General features: G+C 41.2%; 1 protein-coding gene across 8 annotated transcripts in view; it reads right to left on the bottom strand.

Moving 5' to 3' along the window:
• Positions 1-3,048: 3,048 nt before the first annotated feature.
• NCOA2 (nuclear receptor coactivator 2) overlaps positions 3,049-24,014 on the bottom strand; it is a 164,847-nt gene continuing 143,881 nt past the window's right edge. For 5 of the 8 annotated variants that reach the window (XM_077352181.1, XM_077352182.1, XM_077352183.1 and 2 more), the window contains 8 exons: positions 20,150-20,315; positions 18,169-18,450; positions 13,552-13,641; positions 12,796-13,024; positions 11,539-11,716; positions 10,108-10,306; positions 8,929-9,018; positions 3,049-6,606 (listed from right to left, as the gene is read on the bottom strand). In XM_077352181.1, coding sequence (XP_077208296.1) covers positions 6,595-6,606; positions 8,929-9,018; positions 10,108-10,306; positions 11,539-11,716; positions 12,796-13,024; positions 13,552-13,641; positions 18,169-18,450; positions 20,150-20,315 — 1,246 coding nt within the window. In that variant the 3' untranslated portion in view covers positions 3,049-6,594. The remainder of the gene's footprint in view (positions 6,607-8,928; positions 9,019-10,107; positions 10,307-11,538; positions 11,717-12,795; positions 13,025-13,551; positions 13,642-18,168; positions 18,451-20,149; positions 20,316-24,014) is intronic. The other 3 variants (XM_077352186.1, XM_077352188.1, XM_077352187.1) reach the window with 3 other exon arrangements.

Genomic DNA, 24,014 nt, shown 5'->3' with positions numbered 1-24,014 from the left:
ACACTTACTCAGTGTTAGTTTATCTGCCCTGTGTACAGTATTCTGGATGATGGTCTGAAGAGCAAGGTATGTAAAACAGCACTGCCTGAGACCTTAGACTAGTTAACTCAGCACAAGACAGCCTCATGTGTTCTCCTTTTATTGAAATGGAAGTTCGGTCTAGAAAAGATGAAGTACTGTTGGTTGGTGATAGAACTGAGCATGCAGTTGGGGTTTTAGCCAACTCTTGATGGAACTGCACCTCTCCTTAAGAAGTCTAGTAGCTTGGGAACACTTCTAGATCCAGTTTTGCAGATGAATGTGTAGGTCTCATGTTATCACCTTCTACCTACTTGTACTGGTTCACCTGCTGAATAGGCTGCCCATATCCCAGTATGGGACTACCTTTGAACCCAGCTTGGAAGTTCAAAGCACTGAATTGCTAGCAGATTTGGATTGCAGACATCACGACTGTCTTTAAAAGTTTGCACTGGATTCCTGAAGAATTGTCCTTAAGCCTTTCTAGTTTGCAGGCACCTCTGGAATTCAGACACATGGTGGAGGCTGTAATCACAAAATGGCTGTTGGGAATGAACATATATGCATAACTCTAATAGTAACTATTCCAACGATTCAGCCAGAAACTTTGCTTAAAATATGTCTTTTAAATTAACACTATCACTAAACATTATCAAGTTGAAGTTGTGTGCTGCCAACTCACTCCCTACCTGATTGTTCCTGGTAGCGTGTTGCGAATAGGGAGCTACCACTCTGCCAGTGAGGGCCAATCAGTGAAAATTGCACTTTGTCAATGAGTGCTCATCAGTTCAAATTACATGCAGACAAGTCAATCCCTACCTGATTGGCCCTCCCTGGGAGTGTGCAGCCAATAGAGAACACTCTGGCAATGAGGGCCAATTGTGGGGCTTATATGTTCTCTTTTTCCTCTTCCTACTGCTTACTGGGTGGAAGAAGAGCTGGTCTCTCTGAAAGGCCCTGCTGCTGATAAATTGCTCCATTCTCAGCCTCTTCCCACCCTCCATCTCACCCAGGCAAGGGTGGAAAGCTAGCTGTTTCCTTTACCTCCTGTGTTGGTCTCAGGTTTCAGCTCTCTGCTGGAAAGAAGCACAGCCGAGCTGTAAGTGAGGCAGAGAGGATTAGTATTTCAAAAACAATACCAGGGGACAAAGAGAACACAATGAATGTCTTAACTCAGTCCAATGAGTCAAGGGTTCCTTCAAGCAACCCAAAGACATCAGCAGGAGCAGGTTACAGGTTGTGTCCACAACTGAGACCTCCCAGCCTCAAGTTAATATAGGCTGTCAGCAACCTCAGTCTTCACTCTATGACTCCCAATCTTCTGCAGTCAGCAACTGTCTTGCTACCATGATGTGGTGCCTTTTAGACTGGAGGTCTCTTCCAGCAGCTGGCATTGCTTAATTGGCTCAGGTGAGCTAGATGGGCTGACAAGGCAGGGAGCTGCAGCTGAAGAATGGTAGAATGAGGAGCTCCTGCAAAAACTTTGGAATCTAAGCCCTGGTTTGTCTGCAGCTTCATCCCCCCCTACTGGTCAGAACTCTGCCTGTTGAACATTTGGCTGGGCTAAGCTCTCATCCAGCTGAGGCTCGGGGGAAACTTGGGAGCTCCTGGCAAGGCTTTTCCTCTGAGGAGTTCTCCCTAACAGGACTTTGTCTCACAACACTTCCCCATGGGCCTGTAGCTGGCCACTGGAGCACTCTTTCCCCCACTCTCCACCTCCTCAGAGGGGCTGGGGGTCAGCAGCCTTCCCCACCCAGCTGGCTGCGTATGGAGGTGGAGTCAGGAATCAAGCCCAGCTCTCGAGATTAGAATCTGCTACTCTTTAACTACTTCACCACCCTGGATCTCAAGACTGTGTAGGAAAGTAGGGGGAAGGCCAGAACCCAGGAAGGTCACAGTGCAGGTGTATGTGCTAGTACCCGTTGTATTCCTGGGTGCAACGGGCTTTTCCCCTGGTCTTTAAAATATTTTCTTGGATAGACTTACCTTCAGTCATGAAGTGAAGATCATTGTACTTTAGTAGCAGCGTCTGTCAAAACAACTTTTAAAAAAATATGTCCAATCAATCCCCCTGTGGCCAAGCAGAAAGCTTGCAGGGTAAAAGCCCCTGCTGGCCTTGCCCATTTTCTTAAAAAGCCAACACTTGGTGGGTGCTATGAAAGATGTCAGCAGGCACTATAGTGCCCAGAGGCACCGTATTGGGAAACCCTAATTAATTACATATAAAGTGCTTAATGGCCTGGGGACCTGAGAGTTTGAGAGACTGACTTCTACATGAATGGAATATTAAGGTCTTCAGAAATCATTGCATACTTGTTAAGTATGCCTGCATACCTGTTAGGTGAGGCTATGATCACAAAGAAAAGATTGTGAATCATAGAGTTGGAAGGGGCCATGCAGGCCATCTAGTCCAACCCCCTTCTCAACGCAGGATCAGCCCTAAGCATCCTAAAGCATCCAAAAAAAGTGTGTATCCAACCTTTGCTTGAAGACTGCCAGTGAGGGGGAGCTCACCACCTCCTTAGGCAGCCTATTCCACTGCTGAACTGAATTTTCTCTCCTGCCATTTCACCTAACTCCTAACTCAGTAGTATTTTGGCACCAGGGTAAGGCATTTTGATCCACCCAGGTATCTGGAGATGGTTAATTTATTTTCGGATGGATGGTTTTATAGTTATAACTTATTCTGCAGATTACACATTTGTTGGCTTATTTATGGGGTTTTAATGAATAGGGGTTTAACGCACACCAAATAGAATCCATGAAAGAGAGGAGAACCAGTATAACAACATTATAAGCAACACAAATAACTCGAAGTCCCAAACTCATTACTAGAATGGTTGAGCTTGCTTGTTTGGGGGGGGGGGGAGGAGGAGCAAAATTGAGGGTAAGTAAAATTGAGATCAAATTCAAGACTCCCAACTTCATTCTAGGTGCCCCCCTGCCCACTGAAGTGCTCTGACTTTTCAGCACAGCAGTGAAAATACACAGAGGCCCCACAGAGGAAATGCTGCAATGTCCAAAGCCATGTAAAACCCGAAGGCATTAAAATTTATTAAATGATGCAATAACAGGATTCTTTATTTACAATAGCATTATTTAACATCAAATAAGCAAATAGCATCAGCAAAGCAATATTAACTTGCATAAATGTATTTAAAATTTCTCTGAATATATCTACCTTTGCATAAACTGCTCACACTAGAAATACAAACATCGATGCAGGGGAACAAAGTGATGTTCAGAGTCAACTCAGTTTTGAAAATAAATCACAACCTGAAAACACTGTAAGCTTTCTCCTGAAGAACCATAGTTTATATATTGCTTAGTTTTACCCTCGTATAATCTTTTCATATACACACACTCATACACATCTCAGATGCAATTTCATGAGGAACTGTACAAATAAAACCCACAAATGACAAAAAAGGGGAACAAATTAAATGAGAAGTCAAATGTCTGAAGAAATGTGTCCATCATCTCTATTCAACGACTGAAAGCTAAGTGATGATGCGCTTATTCCAAAATTGTACACAATTCACTATACAAATATAATACATCAGACAGCTATGTAGGAATATACAAGACTTAAAAACAGATCTAAGGCATTATGCTAGATTTTAGCATTTTGAGGTTCTTGCACATAGCTTTACCTGTAGTAAGAAACTGAAAAGATTTTGTTTTAGTCTACAAAGAAACACCAGGGAGAATATTCTAATTAAAAACCAAAGCCACTACAGTATTTTTTCTTTTGTGCAGAGAATGCTTTTGCTCTTAGGCAGCAATACTACCATACAAATACTAGAAAACTTTAAATTCACACCAACAATTAATGGCTTAAGTTGCATTTCAAAACTGATTGTGTATCTTTGGGTTTTGCAAGTAGAGCTGAACCACTCTTTTCCTGTGTTAAGCCCATATGAACTCCATTTGTTTTTTAAAACACAGATTAAAAATGCATTGTATAAATGGCAAAACACATTGTTTTCAGTTACTATAGACCAATAGAAAGGACTGATGGGGGCTGATATTTTAAAACATTGAGTCACTTATTACCTGTTGAAAATGATGCATTCCTTGATTTAAACTATTGCCTTACCTGAACTTGATTGAAGGGAGCATGGTTGCATGGAGCTGGTTGTATGTATGTATCTTTCCTACTATGTGCCTTTCACATTCCAGTAATATGAACAGACACTGATTATGTTTTAACAGCATAAAACCCGGTGATTCTGTCTAAAAACTATACCATGTACTAAATAAGAAATACTGATTATAAAAAGAAATTGATTTGGCAGCTTTTTTCTTTGTTTATAATGTCATTAACAAAGTCCTAAAAGGCCTGAACTTGTTTTCTTTAATTCATTAGATTAAGTTGTATGAAACCATGAGATTTGTGACATACATAAATATTCTCATTTTTCAACTGGATTGAAGTTTCAAAATTTCAGATGCTCTTACTACTCTCACTATTTCCTCAATGGGTTGATTACAGAATGTTAGAGAAATAATAAAATAGTTCAAAGGTAAATTATTTTTAACTTTAAACAAATGCAGAGAGTTCAAATCCCTCTAAATTTAGGTTACTCCTTGCATAAATTTGTCAGGCATCTTTTAAAAAGTAATTATGGAGCTCGGGGCTGATGTCTACTTTAGATTTCCACCAGATGGCTCAGTTGTCTGAACAGTTACTTTCAACGTTAAGCGATAAAGTGGTGAATGCTGAGAAGAGCATTTCTCCCTGTGTAAGAGGAGGTCATTCAACAGGAAACAAGTGGTTAGAAGTGCTTTCGCTACATACTCTTCAGCATTCGATGCAAGTCAGATGCTTTGTGTATTTTAACTTTCATCGCAAGCATGAGACCAAGGTAATAAACCTTCCACTCCCAAAGACATGAATGATGATCAAGAGACTATAAAATGCATTGCATCTTAAAGAACATCCAAAATTTGAGCTCAGGTACGAAAGTGTGTGGATGGTGGCGGGAAAGAGAAACAGGAAGTTGAAAACAATCAGTTTCCTGATATTTCAAGTCCTCAGAAACTGATGCCAGCTTATAACAACCACAGCAGGCAACAGTAAAACCACATTAAGAGTGGCCTGCTGAATAGCAGTTTTGCTAAGATTCATTAAGAAAGAATATAAACATACAAAAAAGTCGGCTCCTACAGTGGCTGCATATAATATAAGGTTAGATAAATGACTTCTATGAGCAGAATTGCAAGGTTTAGAAAATGAAAGAGTCTCAAGCCTACAAATTAGGTCTAATCAAGGCATTGTGATCCTTTACAAAACACTTTTTTTTTTCTCCAGGAGACACACACAGCTATGAAGATATCTAATTTAATACTGAAGTACCTCATTTGGAAATCAACTCCACAACATGTATACCTCACAAAATTATACAATTAAAACACTAAAGTTTTCAACTTAAATTATTGCTTGTTTACACAGAAACTGTTTTTTTTATGTACCTTACAAAACTTCCTCATAGTCCACACTGCTTCAAAAAGAACTAGAACATGATGGTTAATTCTGTAGTGATATCTGTCATTAGCTTAAGTCATTGCTTTTCCATTGCGGATATAGGAAAACAAAACAAAAAATCATTTTAATCAGAAGCCTTTAGATCTGATATTATGCCTCAATCCTGCCACTTCCATCACCTCATTTAAAGCTGTCACTCAGCAATTAGTTACCACCAACCTAGAACACAGGTTACAGACCTAGGGATATGATGGGGTTACTTATTTCTCTATCCTATTAGGAATACAAACAGAATAAGGGCAAGGAAAGGGATGTTAATGTTACTTAATTATTACGATGAAATCAGTTACAATGGGAACTGATTTTGATTCATGATTTGTGTCAAAGTAACCAAAATGCTATATAAAACAGCCCTCTCAGAGGATATTTTAAGCCCCTTTACAAATTTAAACATATTCAAGACTGACTGGTTTTATTTTCTACTTTAGTCTTCATCTATTCACTAGATATCTCCCCCCATACCGGTTCCTTAGATGTCTACACTCTTTGTTTGCCACCCACCACTGAACTCACCATCTATCTAACTCCTCCCCTACCAAAGTGGAGGACATCTTATGAAACAACTAATTTTCAGATGGAACCGAATCCTTTGCACCAGACTGAGTAGCTAAGGAAAACAAAGAACGATACCAGGGATCTAAAACCAAAAAGAACAGAAATAAGAGCATGGTTGTTTTTTCTTTAAATACATACATTTAAATACATTCAATCTGACATGGTTTATGAAAACTGGCTATCAACATTTACTTCGCAGGAGAGATCTAAGTTGCACTAAGGTGAATGCAGTGAACAGACTGAGTAACGGTCTTTACGCTAGCTTCAGACTGTCAAAGAGGAGGCTGCTCTTCCACCAACAACTGTTTCGTCTCCACTGACAGTGGTGTTCTCTTTGCAGCACTAGACTTTCTCCAGCAGAACTGGCTGGCTGAACAGTTGGGGCAAAACCAAAATCCGCAGCTCTTCAAACTACTAAGTAGTTTGGGCTTGGCAGCCCAGTTAGTTGAAGAAATCAGCAATCTTCATCATGGTCAGCAATATTTCTGCAACACAAAAGAAAGAGAGGTTTCAATACCAATACTAAACTAAGCATGCATGCATGTTCCACAAACAACCACCCTTGTATAGGACAGAAAAGTCAACTTTCAAATTAAGCTATTCTGGATACTTTTAACTGGAAAGGCAGGAGGAGCTACCATTTCATAGAAGAGTTGTTTTTTATACCCTGCTTTTCACTACCGAATGCAGTCTCAAAGTGGCTTACAACTGCCTTTCCTTCTTCGCCCAACAATAGATACCATGTGAGGTGGGTGAAGCTGAGAGAGCTCTGACAGAACTACACTGTAAGAACAGGTCTAATAGAACAGTGACTAACCCAAGGTCACTTAGTTGGTTCCATGAGGAGTGGGGAAACAAACCTGGCTCACCAGATTAGAAGCCGCCATCTCAATGAATGAATGAATGAATGAATGAATGAATGAATGAATGAATGAATGAATCAATCAATCAGGCACAGGCACATGCAACTGAGGAACAGAGATAGAATTACAACCTATGACTCAGCTAAGTAAATAAATGATGTTGCGCACAGTAATCTAGCCTTTTGTTGCATTCAAGATTTGGGTATGTACAACAGTTCAGTAGCCCTTAAAAACTAACAAAATTTGTGGTTCTAATGAGTCACTGCTCACTTCAGATGCAGTTAGAATGTGAGTTCCTCTGTCCTATATACAGGAAAGGGGAGTGATTTCAGAGGCTGAATGATATTAGCAGACAAATGACAACATCAGTTGTGGTTAGATTAGGTGAGATACATAACCGGGTTAATAGCTGTGGGGAAATCAGCATTGGTAATGTATTATTATTTACTAATTGGTTTTGTATACCGCCACAAGCCGGCCGGTCCACAACATAATGATAAAATCATTAACTCGATAAGTAAGACAGCAAGTTATGCACTCTTGCCGATAATACAATATACTAGATATAAAATAGAAATCAAACAACAATAAAACTTTGAGATGGTGACAGTACTACTCTTATTGGTCCTCATTCCTCAGCTCGTCCGTTTCCAGTTGCAACTAAGAAGCTGTAAATCCAGGGGTGATGGTTGGCCCGGTGGGGGGGGGGTATCCAGACTGAACTAGGATGGGGAAGGACTGTTCTCCCCCACAGAACCCTTAGCCAGGTGCCTGGAAGCAGTGACAATGTGGCTCAAGCAGAGTCGTCTGAAGCTCAGCTCTTCATAGATGGAGGTCCTGTGGCTGGGTAGGAAGGGACCAAGCGAGGACGTGTGCTCACCTAACCTGGACAGAGTGCGACTAACAGTAGCCCACTCCACCAGAAACCTGGGTGTGATCCTCGACGCCTCCCCCCCCCCCATAGAGGCACAGATCACAAGAATAGCGCAGCAGGCTTTCTACCACCCACGCCAAGCCAAGCTACTAGCACCCTATTTGGCACTGAACACCTAGCTACAGTGATCCATGTGACAGTCATCTCTAGACTGCACTTCTGCAACTCGCTCTATACAGGCCTACTCTTATCCTTGATTCGGAAACTACAGCTGGTGTAGAACGCTGTGGCCAGGATTCTCACTAATCCACCATAGAGTTCTCACATCCAGACTACACTCCTACAACTCAGCTGGCTCCCAATTGAATTCTGGATCAGACTTAAGGTTTTGGTTCTTACCTTCAAGGCCATACAGTCTGGGCCCAGCGTACATGAGGGACCGTCTCTCTGCCTACATTTCCAAAACAACCCTATGCTCCGCCCCCACCAACTGGCTGATGATCCCTGGCCCCAAAGAAGCATGTTGGTCCTCAACCAGGGCCAGAACATTTTCTGTCCTGGCCCTCATCTGGTGGAACAAGCTCCCTGAAGAGATCAGGGCCCTGCCAGAACTCCCATAATTCCGCAGGGCCTGCAAAAGGGAGCTCCTCCACCAGGCATTTGCTTGAATCCGACTGACCCAACAACATCTGCTGGTCCCCCCTCAGACACCCCATCCATGACCTGAAGTAGCCTGACCTCCCTGGGGGCTTGTCTAAATTATCATTCTATTGAAACCACTGTCAGATTGTTGATATGTTATTTATGACTGTGTTATTTGTTTAGACTGTTCCATGTATTACCCCTGCAATGTTTTATGTGAACTGCCCAGATGCTGGATGAATGACATTAGTGGGGAAATGACAATAGTTGGCAGGACAGGGCTAGGTATGATATGTGGCGAGGTAGCAAGTATGTAGAAATCAGCATTGGCAATGAGACAGGAAGCCTAGGTCTTGTAACAAGCAGTCCCTGGGTATCATTTAAAAAAAGCCCCCAGGAACAGAAGCGTTACTTGAGGCAATTCTTACCCGTGATGCATCTCCCTCCTGCTTTATCATATCCATTCCAGGTAGCTGGTTTGGAAAAAGATTGCCTCCTCTCATAGCAGGATCATTAACCTAAATTTAATTTAAAAATTGGTCAGGAAATCAGAAGGGATTAAAAAAGAAAAACCCAAAAGGACACACTTTTGTCCACACCCCTTTGCTTTAATAAAGAAAGCTGCCAAGAAAGAGAGCAGCCTGGATAAAGGGCCTTTCAGGATGCCACGTGCACACTCAAGGCTCCCCCCCCCCGCTCTTTTGTGCACAGACATCCTTGGGCCTCCTGTCCCACTTTCAGTTTGTGTCACGTTAAAAGGGCAAGTCGTCAGGGAAGTTGTTCAAATGAGAAAAATTGCTTTTGCTGTACTCCCCACAATGATGAAGGGTTTGTATACCACCACTAGGGGGAAGCACTGCACCGACAAAATGCCACAATTTGCAAAGAAGATACTCCACCAAGCAGACTGTGGGAAACACTACTTCTGAGTGAGTAAATGAGCATGTGACGGGGTGCTTAGTCTTCAGTTCCTGTTTTCATGTGCACGGCCCAAGGTCTTGCTGCAAGCTGTATTTCTGGAGTCTTCCCCCAGCATTATGTAAATAAAGCTTCAAGACCAGCACAGATCAGGCTGAGCTACACGTAGACATATACTATCAGCAAAAGCAAGCTCCAAACAGAGTCCCACTTACCTGTAACTCCCACCTGTTGCTCATCAGAGTCCCACTTACCAGAGTCCCACCTGTTGCTCATCAAGTTGTCACTGTGCAGCCACATACTGGAAATGGCTCTAAGTCTCCAGCTGGGAGGACCTTCTCCTGCTCTAATTCTAGGCTTTTCTAGCTTCTGACAGCTGCCTCTGCACAGTTCCCTATGTGGGGCTGCACGGGACAAGGACGATGAACAGCTCAGTTCTTATCTGCTGCCATGCTGCTCTCTCCACCAGCACTGCTGGGATGGAGACCCAAATACCCACAAACGGGCTCCAACTTGATAGATCCATGGTCCCAGTGGGCTAATATCTGGAGTTACCATTAAAAAGACAAGGATTCATACGCTTTCATCCAGAAGTCCTCACTTGCCTTCTCAAAACCACCAAGTAGAACTAAATAAAAAAGTTCAAAAGCAGTCACATTAGCCAGGATTCCTCATCTGATCATGCTCACCTGCTCAGGACCCATGGAGGACAACCCTGATGTAGGCACAGAGGTTGCTGAGGTCATGCTGATCTGCCCTGTCATCTGGTTCATGTTGTTCATGCCACTTGTGTTGGTCACCATGGATACATTGATGTTCATGTTGTTATTGTACATGCTGGTGTTTGCTTGCTGCCCAAAGTGTGGTGGAGATTGTTGTGAAAACATGCTATAGGAAGAAGTATAGATTACCATGTCAGAATCAAAATAAATTCAATTAAAAGGACTTTGAAAATTTCAGAGGATCAATGCATGAGAGAGGGCACTTTTCGCATCCAGAGTCTGGTAGCAGAACATATCCACTTATTTACTTCTTTAACTACTAGGATTAGGCTTGCAAATACAATATTTTTGGGTGGGTGGGGAGAATGTGCAGGAGGCGGCTGCTTGCTTCACAGATGCAGCACTTTTGTTAAAAGTGCAACTTGGAACAACAACAAAACTCCCAAATCAACCAACAACTATGAACTAACGAAAAAACCCAGATTTTTTTGTGCCTGAAGTCCATTCTCAAGCTGAAGTCACAGGAAGCATTAGATGGGTCTAATGCCAAAATGGTATGTTCAATTAAGGGAAATCAAAGGACAGCTGTGGAAGAATGTGCACATGCAGAAAAATCTACTCTAGATGGGAAAAAATTATTTAAAAGATGGCCCTGAACCAGCAGACAGTCTATAGACAATTTTGTTCCTAACTAGCAACAAGAGTATGGCAGCTTTGGAAGATGCTAGAACAGAATTTACGAATGGATGAAAATTCTTTTAAAATATATTTCCTAACAATAATTTTAGTCTAATTTTTATGCACAAGGCTTTTAATTATATACTGCATTAATTTTATTATGGGTTATAATTCCTCAAAGAGGAATACTAATTCAGGAAAAAAGCCCATCACAAAGAGAAATACATGTATTATCCCTGGGGCTATGCATTCATTTCAAAACCATTTCCTTATGATTTAATAGATACAGCCATGGACCAAACAATATTAGGTCTCTTTTTTTTGGCAGCCATCTCTGGTTCACTCCATGGGAGTTACAGAAGCACTAAAGGGAGTTCTTGTCTAGTAATGAGGCTTTCCCTAAAGCTAGTAATGGAAGAACAATTAAAATGTAAGATCCAGCACAGAAGGTACAGTAGGAAATCCATCTAGTTTACACTCAGGACTTCTTGAAAAAAAATTTATTGTTCTTGGTGAGTCTAAGCATGATTTTGTTATCAGGTGGCAGAAGCTGTGCTATTATGTGAATAGCCAAGTTCACACATCGCAGCTATTCCTTATGCATCACAGAAAACAATCACAGGAGTAAGGTTGAATGACTAAAAGGTGAGTTAAGTGACAATAGCTGAAACTGACACGCTGTGAGTCAAACAGATGTCTCCCCTGTCCCCCATACCATACCTGTTTCCGCTCATGTTTCCTTGTGCCCATCCGTTCATCTCAGTAGAGGACTGGTAGGCAGGATTGGCCTGAGACTGCTGTATCATGGGGCTCTGGGTATGGGCCATTCTTGGGGACATCAGAGGGCTCTGGGGAGTGGTGGCTCCAGTGAAGCCAGGATCAGGCTGCTGATTTATTCCTACAGGATTGAACAGGTGTTTCAGTCATGCTGACCCGCAGACACATTGTTTATCCCCCCTCTCCCAATTATATAATAATGTCCACAGACTTCCATGCTGAGTAAAAGGGGATGACATTAGGAAGACTGCTGAAATAAGACTTTTGTGGCCTTGTAGGAGTAATCTCACCCTTTTACTCAATGCTCCCCCACCCTGACAGAACCCAATGACCATGTCCAAATAAGCCCCCTTCTCTCAGTTTTGTTCAAAATGGGAACCTGACAACATGATCCCGCCCCCCCCCCCCAAAAAAAAACAGCTTCAAATACAAAAATCAAGGAGATACATTCTAATTTTAGTAGTGAGGAACAAGGCTGAGAAAATGAGGAAACTTAAATTTGACAGTGGAACCAATATGCTGTTTATTTTAAGGTCTGTCAGCTGATTGCGGTATGTTTTAAGCCAAGTAAGCATTTAGTTGTTCCTATTACACAGAAATAAGTTTGTATATTAAAGATTTCCTATAATTGCTTTCTCTGAAGAAAGGTCATAATAGAATGGAAGAAGAGTTGGTTTTAATGCCCCTCTACTCACTACCCAAAGGAGTCTCAAAGTGGCTTATAATCACCTTCCTTTTCTCTCCTCACTGCAGACACCCTATGATGTAGGTGGGGCTGAGAGAGCTCTGACAAGATTGCTCTGAGAGAAAAGCACTATAAGGACTGTGATTAGCCCAAAGTCACCCTGCTGGCTGCATGTGGAGGAGCAGGGAATCAAACACAGCTTCCCAGATTAGAAGCCACTGCCTCTTAACCACTACACCAAGCTGGCTCAGGACTTCTTAGTAGAACTATAATTTGGTCATTTTCCTCATGAATTTGAGAAACACTCTTGACAAGCTCCAGGGCCCTAACCCATAGAAAGTCCACCATCAACAGTTAGCTAGGCTTCTCTGGAAGTCATTCAAGAATCTGTCTAAATTATCATTCTATTGAAACCACTGTCAGATTGAAACCACTGTCAAACCACAGTAATCCAGAAATGGAGCATGTTAGGAAATAAAGGGTGGCAGAAGGAGCTTAAAGTGTAGGACCAATACCATAGTTTGGAGGAAAAGGAAACTGCTGAGGGTTTGCCTGGGGAATCCGTGGGTTGCTCATTGTTGCTGGTATGCCACCAGAAGCCACCATACTTGGTGTCATATTCATGCTCTGTCCTCGCATCATCAAGGTGCGCTGCTGTACTTGTTGCTGCATCTGTCTGTGCCTCAGATGCTGACTCAATATCTCCCTCTGCCTCTGAGCCAGCATCTGTGCATTTATAGGACCCTGAATGGCAAACAAAAATTGTATCAAAACATGATTAACAGAGACATTCCGGATGCTGACTAAATAATAACATTATTATCTGAGGTGTGAAATTCCAAACCAGAAACATGTTATCAGAAGTAATTGAATCAAATTCTAAGAATAAGACATACTGAAAAGTTTAATCCTGATGCACATCATTCTATTTATTGTGAAGAATACAGACTAACAGCCTTGATTATATAACCTGTATTGTTTTCATGTGGCCTGCTTAGGAAACACTGCTCATCTAAGCAATGTATGGAAACAAAGAACATTCACAAAAGGCTACACTAAAGAATGGGTCAGGCACGAGAACCCATGCCTTCTGGTGAAACATGTTATCTAATTTTCTGCTCGGCATACGCATGGCTAAAGAGGAAGAAGCAATATTAGTGGCGTCAGAATACAGTGCTGTACTGGCAGAGACTGTGACACAATTGTAGGGCTGGTGCAACAAATAAAAATCTTTAGAACGCTAGGATAATAAAACAGAAAATCTTCAATACCTGTTCCCTCACCTGTGTTGGTACTCCAGGTCTCAGAGGCATGTTCATATTGGGAACATTGCTGATCTGATTTATCAGTGGCTGACGATTCTACATGGGAAAAATTAAACATAAGAAATGAGGAGTAATTTGCACATGTGCGCCATAAGAAAGTTGTGCTTCTAATTACAAGGATTGGCTGTATTACTAATTGTTACAAATATGACAGGATGATATCACATATCTGAAGTGGATAATTATGCACAATACAAATCTTCTTTGCTGTCATAGTCAATTTGCAAAAAAATCTGCTCTGGTACAGAATTCACATCAGAAAGAACTGGATTAGCGGGCAAATATGAGGCCAAGCCAAACCTAACAGATTCTTTCCCTCTATCTTGCATGTAGCTACTATATGCAATGCCTTCCTGCTACTGACACCATTTTCCTGTGGACCACTTCCTGTGTGCAGATAGTGGTCCTCAAGCACTGCCACGTACAAGGCACATGAGCAAGATCTGTGGGTAAAAACGTTAAACAATTTCAGATGATTACACTGTGATCAAATTATATACACACACTTGAACAAAAGTTCACATTAACACAGCAAGAGGGCACTCACACACATGTTCAGACAATGATGCTTAATTCCCTGTTCCCAGTTTTTTTGTGCCTATTTGCCAAGGGGAAAATTTTCTCCTATGCAATGGCTGCCAAAATTCCCCTCTCAATGTGCATGGCTGCGCTCCTATACATTATTTGGGAAGGAATTCCACTCATGGTTTCAGTTTAAAATAAAGATCAAGCAAATTAAAATACAATAAGGAATAATGATAAAACACACATTAGGAAAAAGAACACAAATGAGGATAAATAAAACATACATAAGGAATAATAAATGAATAAATGCACATAAGGAAAGACAGCTGCAAGAACTATTCTTTGCAATCTGATATATTTCAAGGGATAATGGAATTCCTTCATAAACGTACTCAGTACAGTGGCATAAAGCACTGGAATTAATAACACGTAAAAATGCCTTTATATACTCTACCTAAGGGAACTATCTTCTGATAAAATATGTATAATCTATCTATGTGCCATTAGAGCTTGGCTGGATTTTCCGTATGACTGCAGGTTACTGCAGTAATCAGTGTTGTTGAGTAGGCTTATAAAGGTTACCTGTGTGATTCCCGTTGATAAAGATAGTATCAAAAATTATAGGGAATACAATCGTAGCTGTCACTTTTGTACATGGCTGCCTTAACTGTTCCCTGCACAGATGGACTATGAGTATTTTACTCAGTGGGAGCATGATCTCAGCATGAATGAATACTAAATAATGAGAAAGCAGGAAGTGGCTTCAATACAGGCACCCAATGGCAAGCACAAATGTCAACTGAAGACCATTGTTTCGGTGACAACTACAAAAAGCTCCTTTGTAAGTTTATTTTGCTTTTGCTAATTTTTAAAAAAGCATTCACTTTCTCCTGCTTGCTATCTGACCAAAATACAGGGATGTTGAACTATGCATGAAAATCCTAATCGTTGCTACTAACGTTTTATTTTAGTTGCCTGACTTTCTTTGACCAATAAAATCAGAGTCCAGTAGCACCTTTAAGACCAACAAAGATTTATTCAAGGCGTGAGCTTTCGAGTGCAAGCACCCTTTGTCAAGTGCTTGCACATGAAAGCTCACGCCTTGAATAAATCTTTGTTGGTCTTAAAGGTGCTACTGGACTCTGATTTTATTGTGCTACTTCAGACCAACACGGCTACTCATTGAATCTTTCTTTGAGCAAGTTTTGTTGATTTGCCTGACTATTATGCAAGAAATATTTCAAACCTTATTTTTGTTTTATTAAATGTTTTGAAACTACCCAGTATCAAAACACAGAACTATCTGTCAAGATAAGTGCTTCAATACAAGCCTTTTTTAATGATGTTAACTGAAGCAACACATCTGTTTGAAATTGCATGAAAAATTACAGCAGGATGTAAACATCAATACAAGAAAACTCTAAATATTAACAAATGACATTTTGTTATTGTTTTAAAAATATACAGTGAAATTTCAGTGCATATTCTTTTAAAATGGCTTTACTCAAGACACATAAAACGTATCATTTTGAAACTGCAGTAAAAACCCAAGTTAGAAAATAAAGTATCTTCCAAAAATGATTAAAGATCACATCTAAAAATTTTTCATTTTGTTTTGCAGATTACTTAAGTTTCTGATCAGTTGTTTCTTTTTCCATTTTGATTTCTTTTCTCAGTGCTTTATTGCATTTTCAAGGTGTTTAATTTCTTCCTCAAGTTTCTTCTTGTTGCTTATGGCATTTAACCTTCAAGTACTCTGTGCATCATGTGTGAGCAAGCCTCACCGATTGCAACATGCTCCTCCTCTCAGTTACAAGATTCAAGTCCTCCAGAACTCAGGACGGCACTGACAAACAACTTCTTCATCCAAATTCTCTATTAATATCAAATTATTAACTGATGATCCACTTTCAACTGAAGCATTGCTATTAAACAAGATAAGGCATGTTTTGACAACGTTCTACAGGTCTGAGAAATTCTTGCTGGCTGGCCGGCCATCAAAGTACACTGTAAAATGTGTCCAGTCTTAACTTCATCATCTTGTTTTGCCATCTACACTTGAAACTGAGCTTTGAATTCATTGTGGGCAGCTGCAGTTAAAGCAGTGTATCGTTACTTTGATTTCTCAGTACTTGTACCACTGATTTGATTTGCTGCATGTAGAAGTTCTAGTACAGTCCACATTACAGTGATTCTAATATTTGGCTTACGTACAATGGTAGTAGGATCTAATGCTGATAAACCACGAACCATCTTGAACTTCAAAGGACTTCTCTCAACCATCTTTTCAACTGCTACTAACATGTTTCAACATTTTACGTAAAACTTGGCCACCTGATGTTTCTTCACTTGTTTCTTTTAACAGCTTCTTTGCTGCAAGACTGGTTTCAACCTTACTTCTGTTGACCAAATTCTGAGACAATTTAATGTTGTTAACAACTGTGAACCATGTGACAATTTTGCAGCTTTTCTAATTTTATGCAATGGCTCACTAGATCATGAAATGCTTTATGAACAAAAGTGTCAATGCCTTTTGACTTTGAAACATTTGTAGATATAGCCCACAAACTCCAGCACCTGTTTTCATAAAAGCTGTTTTGCAATTCATGAGTGGATCTGGAATAGCAGCTTTTATGCAATTTGCACATTTACTGATGGGGAGTTTCATTTCTTCCACATATTTTTCAATGTTGTCAAATAGCACAATATTCTCCAAACATCTAGTGGGACAAAACTCCTGGGGGTCATTATGTACTTCCAGTCATAGCAGTGCATGATGCTTGCCTAGCTGGGAAATTGTTTACACAGATAACATATGTTGCACAAGACTGAATTCAGATCTCAGTTCACTACATACAATCCTGTTTTAAAAGACCTACGTACAACATGAAGGCTATATGTTCCAAGGTTGATCAGTTATTTTTTTACTCGTTTGCAGTCAGGAAGATACAGACACTTGTAGTGGTATGAAAACTCATGCTGCCTTGAAACATGTGAAGCATGTTTTCAGCAATAGCAGCATGAAAAAAAGAACACTGGTCATATGTCATATGGAAACCTTATGGCAATATATTCATTTAAAAACATGAACCATTAAATTCATCTGATCCTTTTGAATCACCAAAACAAGCAACAAATATTCAGCACTGATTTACATACTTTAGTTGAAGATCAAAAAGGTATGGTGTCCAAAACCCATAACAAACATTTATTTTGTTTTTCCAAGATGAAATTCTTGAGCAGTTTGGCTATCTGAGAAAATGTATTTGCATAACTCATTGCGGTTGTATAGCCCACAAGCACTCTGATGTTCTAACATATTATTTACATAAACAGCCATAATGGTTTGTGAGGCAGGTAGTTCTTTTCACTTTTCGTTACCCTTAAACTTGTCCCCCCCCCCCCGACCGTTTATGCACTGGAGGTTTCATGCCAGGCTGCAGCTTGGAGTTTTAGTCGTGGCAGGTTGCCCCACCTCTACCTGCACCCACACGGGGGAGCATTTGGCCTGGTGCTCCTCATCTACCCCCAATTTTTGCCATTGCACAGGAGTTGGGGCAGTGAAGTTCCCAGTGCGTAAATGGTCTTCAAGTGTTTTCAGAGGTTGTTTCATCCTCCTCTGTGCTTCTAAAACCAGAACGTGTACTTGGCTTTCAATCAATGCATATTGCCATCAACGACTGAGTCAATTTAATTTCCAGGTTCTTCTGATGTAATGGTCTTTGTGCATGAGACTGCACACCTCCAGCTGCTACATTAAATGGTTCAACCCTCATTTTTAGGAATTTTGGAAAAAGCCAGCACAGTGTGATTGCAGCCTCCAGGACCAAAATGGAGATTGGAAAACCACTTACAGAATTTGTGAAACCCACCTAGATATCCAACATCAAGCTGAATGTGTAGAGTTAGGAAAACAGCCAGCCTTGCAAGTACTTGCAAGTAAAATCAAGTATCTGGAGAGTCATTTCTACCTACTGTAGTTCATGCAAAATTGAACGATGGCCAAAACAGTGAAAGAGAATATAGAAGTATGAATACCTGCTGTGCTTGAAGTCTATGCTGCAGTTGTAGCCTCAGTTGATTTGGTGGATTCTGTACTATGCCAGCAGGCCTTAGGCCTGGTCTAGGTTGCATACGTAGTGCTGCATAACCTGGTCGCTGGGCCATTGGATGGAAGTTTGGGTCCTGCATTGGTGTGTAGTTGCCCTGGGCCATTTGAGCCTGGGAGGCATACTGCTGGGTGAAGACAGGTGCCTTTTGTTCTAGGATGATGTTTGATTCCTGGCTTGAAAATGGCTCTGGATCCACAGCTTGGCTCTGCTGAGGAATACACACAAAATTATCAAACCGTTATAGATAAGAGTTATGGACTTTGATGTTTATAAAGCACTAGAAACAGCATTATGCAGCAATGTTTATTTTCTCCAACTCATTCTACATTTATTAGTAACAACCCCATTCAAAGCCAATAGAGAAACTATAAACATATCCCGGAAGTTCCGTGTGTCAAAGGATGTATACTCATGTCTTCCAGTTCCTCTGATTGGTGCAGGGCCAAATAGAACAGAGAAGGGAAGTGATGTATTTCATCACATAATTCCTTCTCTCCTTATGCTGAAGGGTAAAATGGCTTTTTTTTTGGAAGGGAGGTTAGGTGTCCTGTGCATAGCAGAAAGCCAAAAGAGTTTGTTTTGGCAGGTCTGCACAATTCCCAATGCAGGACTGTACAAAGGCCAAAAAAGATGAACTTATTAATATTAATCTGAGATAGGAAATATATGGCCAAGAGTGGTACAGAACGTGTAGGGTTATAGTTCTTCCAGCTAGTATACTGCCTCTTTGCCTAGTTTGTGTTCATTTTCTGAGATGAATCTTTAACCTAACATCTTCTGCTATGCCAATAAAATTAACTGCTTTCTATTATGATGGATGACTACCAGGCAGTTTCTCAGCAGTGGAATTTTTGGAAGCAACGCTGGATTGCTCATGAGCTGGATTACTTCCCGATTTCTCCTGGCACGGAGAGAGGTGCAGCAGAACAACCCAGCTCTCAAGTGATGTCTGTTTCTGATGCTGTCAGTTAATCCACTCATCTTTCCCACCCAGGGTAGAAACAGAGAAGGGATAACAACATAATGCGGTCCAGGCCATGGTCAAGTTGTAGCCAAGGTGTCAGGAACTACTCCTTGTCAGAGGAACAGGCCAAAGATTCAGAGGGGAAGGCAGCTGGGTACCAAACACCATTGCAGAAGGCAGCTGCTGGGAGGAGCAGGACTCTGTCAGCCTTCTCACTCTGGGAAATGCTCTGCCTTCTGAATTGGACTTGGACCCTGATCCCTCCACCACAGTCCTTTCTGCTGAATCAGAGGTCTCTTCTCAATCCACCCCTTAAAGCCCTGGTCCATTTCAGCCCTTTTGCCGCTGAAGCAACAAAGCTAGAAAGCCTGGTCCAGGAGGGGTGGGGCTGGTATTTTCACTTCCTTGAAGTAATATTTAAGATCTTAGTTCGTCCTTGGCCTTTACTGGAACAACCTCTGTGGGCCCCACAGCATTGACTTCTGGACCTCAACCTTGAGAAGGACATAAGAGGGCTCTTTTTCTTAAAGAAATGCGGCACTAGAAGAAAGATTAAATGCAGGACACACTCCAACTTTACTAATAAAGTTATCTTCACAATGTTATACATGGGAGAACATTTAGAATATTATCCAGTTAGCATGAAACAGTTTTATCACAGAGAAATGTTCGCAACTGAAATACCATGATAAATTTTCAGAAATGTTTTGCTGATCTGAATAGCCCAGACAAGCCCGATTCCATCTGATCTTGACAGCTAAGTAGGGTTGGCCCTGGCTAGCACTTGGAAGGGTGACCTCCAAGGAATACCAGGGTCATGGTATGGGAACAGACAATGGCAAACCACCTCTGAATGTCTCTTGCCTCTGTAAGACAATCTTACAGTCTCCTGACTTCATTACACACACAGCATATGATAAATATGTTTTAATACTACCAATACCTGGCTAACTAGTTCTGGTATCCCTAGAGCTCTGTCAATTTCTTCGAGACCATCAAAATTTCTCAGTGCCATGTAAAGCTGATCAAGAAGTGCTCCTTCATCACTTGGAGACTCTGATGCAGGATGCTGACACAGCAGTTCATCGGGAGAGCTTCCAAATGGTTGCCTGGAAAGGAAAGCATACGATTCTGTAAGCAAGTACTGGAATTATCCCTCCCACAATCCGAAACAAAATGTTAGGGACAGGTTTTGGGATTCTGTTGTGCAAATTTCTTTGAACTGATAGACTCTGCCTAGAACATGGGTAGTCAAACTGCAGCCCTCCAGATGTCCTGCCGGCATTTGCTGGCAGGGGCTCATGGGAATTGTAGTCCATGGACATTTGGAGGGCCACAGTTTGACTACCCCTGGCCTAGAGCATGGGAATATACACCTTCTATATTCACTACTTCTTAGCTCCAACAAGGCATAAAACATATTCCTAAACTTGTCACTGCCACAAAATGGAATACAATTTTACAGAGCGTGCAACGAAGCAGCTATTTCTTTATTTTAGCTCACATTATCTCCTTATCACATTCTTGTCTTAGCTGCCAAGTTCTATCAGTCTGGGAAACAGCATTGCTAAATCACTGTACAAGTTAGCACCAATAAATATTGTTCTTCTCCAGAATAACATATCCTATTCTGACAGCTTAATTTTATAACAAGCTGGATGACGACTGATAACACTAATCAGATAGTTTAAATCAAGGACACCGAAACTGACACTTCTTTCATTTTGTACCAGAAGATCACTAACTGTTCCCGACAACATGCAGTTGTAAGATTGTGAAATCAAACATGCTTTATCATCAAAAGATAATGAAACCAAGCCACCCTGGTGCCAGGAGACTGACATATAATAAAAAGTCAATTGCTGAGCTAATTCCAGTATGCAATCCCTCCCTAAAGAGAATAATGATATGGCTTTTAGGTTAATTAGAGCACTATGAACAAGCATTCTAACAGATGTATGATAAAGAAAACATTCTACAGTAGGGGTATGCAAAAATCAGCCCTGGACCCAAAATAGGTTGCTTACCCAACTGATATCAAGTGTTAATGCAGGGGTAGTTAAACTGCGGCCCTCCAGATGTCAATGAACTACAATTCCCATGAGCCCCTGCCAGCTGGCAAATGCTGGCAAGGGGCTTATGGGAATTGTAGTTCATAGACATATGGAGGGCCACAGTTTGACTAATGCATTACACACAATGACTTAGTTGCAAAAGAATCTAACCTTGGCTTGCTGTTATATGAACAAGTCTTGGGCGCACGTACCAAATCAAATTGCAAAAGCAGCATATAAATAATGTAATCACACACAATACATTACAATAAGGATGTTTTGTGGGGTTTATCCCTGACAATCTTGTCTAGTAAGTAACTCAGATCTTTAATTTCAACGATGAAATTAAAAAGGCTACATTGTAATGTTGTTATTTTTCTATAATAAACCTGTGGCACAATTCATGGGATAATTCTCTTTCTGAAGTCCTGGATCCAAAAAAGGAAACAAGGCATCAGAAGTTAAGTTTTGCATGACATCCTCAGATAGTCCCACACCATGCAAAATAAACAGTGTTGGAATACTGCATCATGATTGTGATGACAAGTATTTCTTGTCGGAACCAGCCAACAATTGGTAACCCCTGAAAGAAGATTCAAAGTCGGTGTGCCTTTTCATCTAGGTAGGAGCTGAGGGGACTCCGAGCAGAGGTTCCCCGTCTGGGAATTGAGCGCGCGCTCTCTTTCTCCTTCAGACTCCCCCTCTCCTCCCTCCTTTATTGTTACAGTCTTAATCCCCCTGTACTCTGTGCGTATGCTTATCTCTACTACAAGGTTATACATTACCATACATAATCCTATACATACATCCCACATGCACTTCCCTTCCTATATGGAGTAGTTTTCCAGTCTTCTGGACTTTAGGACACATAGCTCTGTTCCTGTCAACGTGGCAGTGTCAGTATTTTTCCATACTCTGCACATCCTCCTTTGGTCACTCAGCTCTCAAAAATGGCTCCACTTTGGTTCAGTACGCTGAAGGATTCCCACAATTTATCAAAGGGGCACCGATTCTATGGGCCATTCCGCACTGATTCTTTGTAGCAGGAGTGTGGCAAATTGAAATCGCTACTAATTTGCAGTTATGCACAACGTCGTTGACAATCTGCCACACTCCTGAAACCGATCCGCAAAAAGTGGATTCACCCTCCAGAAAGCGCTACACTCTTGCAACCAATCTGCAACATTGGGAATCTGCGGGAAACCAATCTGCGGGAAAGTTCTGTGTGTTACCATTGTTGCGGTTTCTGCAAAGTCATTCCCCCTGGCTCTCTCCTCTGATCTTCCGGTGAAGCGATCGCCATTTTTTTCCCTCGGAGCGAGCGGAGATCAACGCACTGGCGAGCCTTCGTTTACCCAGTGAGGCTTCCCCGGCTGCAGTCCCTCCCCAGAGCTGTTTTAAGTCACCAAGCACCACACAGCCCCGTTTGCTGGTTTATTTTCCCTTTATTTTCCCCTTTATTTTTGGCCGAAAATCGTGCCCCTGCGGGGGGGGGGGATTTTTTTTTCCACTTGGGGGGAGCGTGGCAACGATGAAAACGGCAGCTCAAACACCACCTGCTAGCTAGATTGGTCTCTCTGTTGCAACGAATCAACGCAGATTCGTTGCAACGTGTTTTGTTTTGTTTTTAACCTGTCTTAAAGGGAAAGGGGCTTTTTGGGAGCATGATAACGGCCGCCCATTGGCTGCTTGTTTGATTGACGGCCAGGGGCGGGACAAAGCTCGGCAATATCGCTTCCTGGCTAGTGATCTTTGCCGAGACCGGAAACCTGTGGGAAACGATAGAAACGCAACTGGATTCCACTACAAAGGCAGGTATGCATAACGACTATTCCACTATTTAAAATGCCGTTTTTTCATTCCGCAACCAATTTGCAACATAGAGCCCTATATGTTCCTCTCTCTCCCCAGACTGAGTTTATAGAAACATCCTAATGACATTAGCCTTGTGAAGAAATTGCTTGAGCCAGAAGACAAGCCACTGAAATTAGCAAGCTTATTAAAGCTGAAACCTTATGAATATAAATCAATAAAAGCAGCTGGGCATTGTTCATCCTGATTGACCTTAAATAAGTTAAGGAAGACAGCCAACAGGATACAAAGAAAATGTCTGCATTGGGACCTTGCTACGAAGAATTAAAATGGGGGCAGTCAGTAACATTAACAGGAGTGAAAGATCTATAGGAGTGAAAGATCCCTATATCCCCTGATGCGTTCACCACAAGTTATTTTCAGTGATTCAGCAATGAACTTTCTTAGTTTGTACTGTTGCCAAAGAAATCGTGCCAAACAGCACTTGAGCATATGGTTATTATAACTAAGAAAATACATTCAAGCCATAAAATGAGCAGTAAAGACTATATAAGACATTATTAAAAACAAGTGTCAAAGCAACGAGTGCAAGTAAATAAAAACTTGCAGCAATGATCAGTTCACTTAAAACTGTGATTGCGTATTAACTTCTGCACCACAATGCCAAACTGCTTAACAGTGGCTCATTCTGCCGGTATTAAAGTTTAGTTATCAGTCCGATCATATACTAGTCCTGTTTTAAACTGCTTTGCTTTTTCAACATCTTGAACAAGAATTTTGAAGCGCTGTATTCTGTCCACAAATTTATGTTGCTACACATAAATACACCTATGAATTAATATTAATCCATTATTCATATAGATTTGGTGTAGTCAAATACAGATCCATGTGGATCACAATTATAGTGCCAACGGGAACTTTGATTTGCAAACAAACCTAGAT

This window comes from Paroedura picta, chromosome 9 (assembly GCF_049243985.1).
Source record: "Paroedura picta isolate Pp20150507F chromosome 9, Ppicta_v3.0, whole genome shotgun sequence".
Lineage (NCBI taxonomy): Eukaryota > Metazoa > Chordata > Lepidosauria > Squamata > Gekkonidae > Paroedura > Paroedura picta.
Note: the sequence above shows the minus strand (reverse complement) of the source record. Positions and strands in the feature narration are given on the sequence as shown.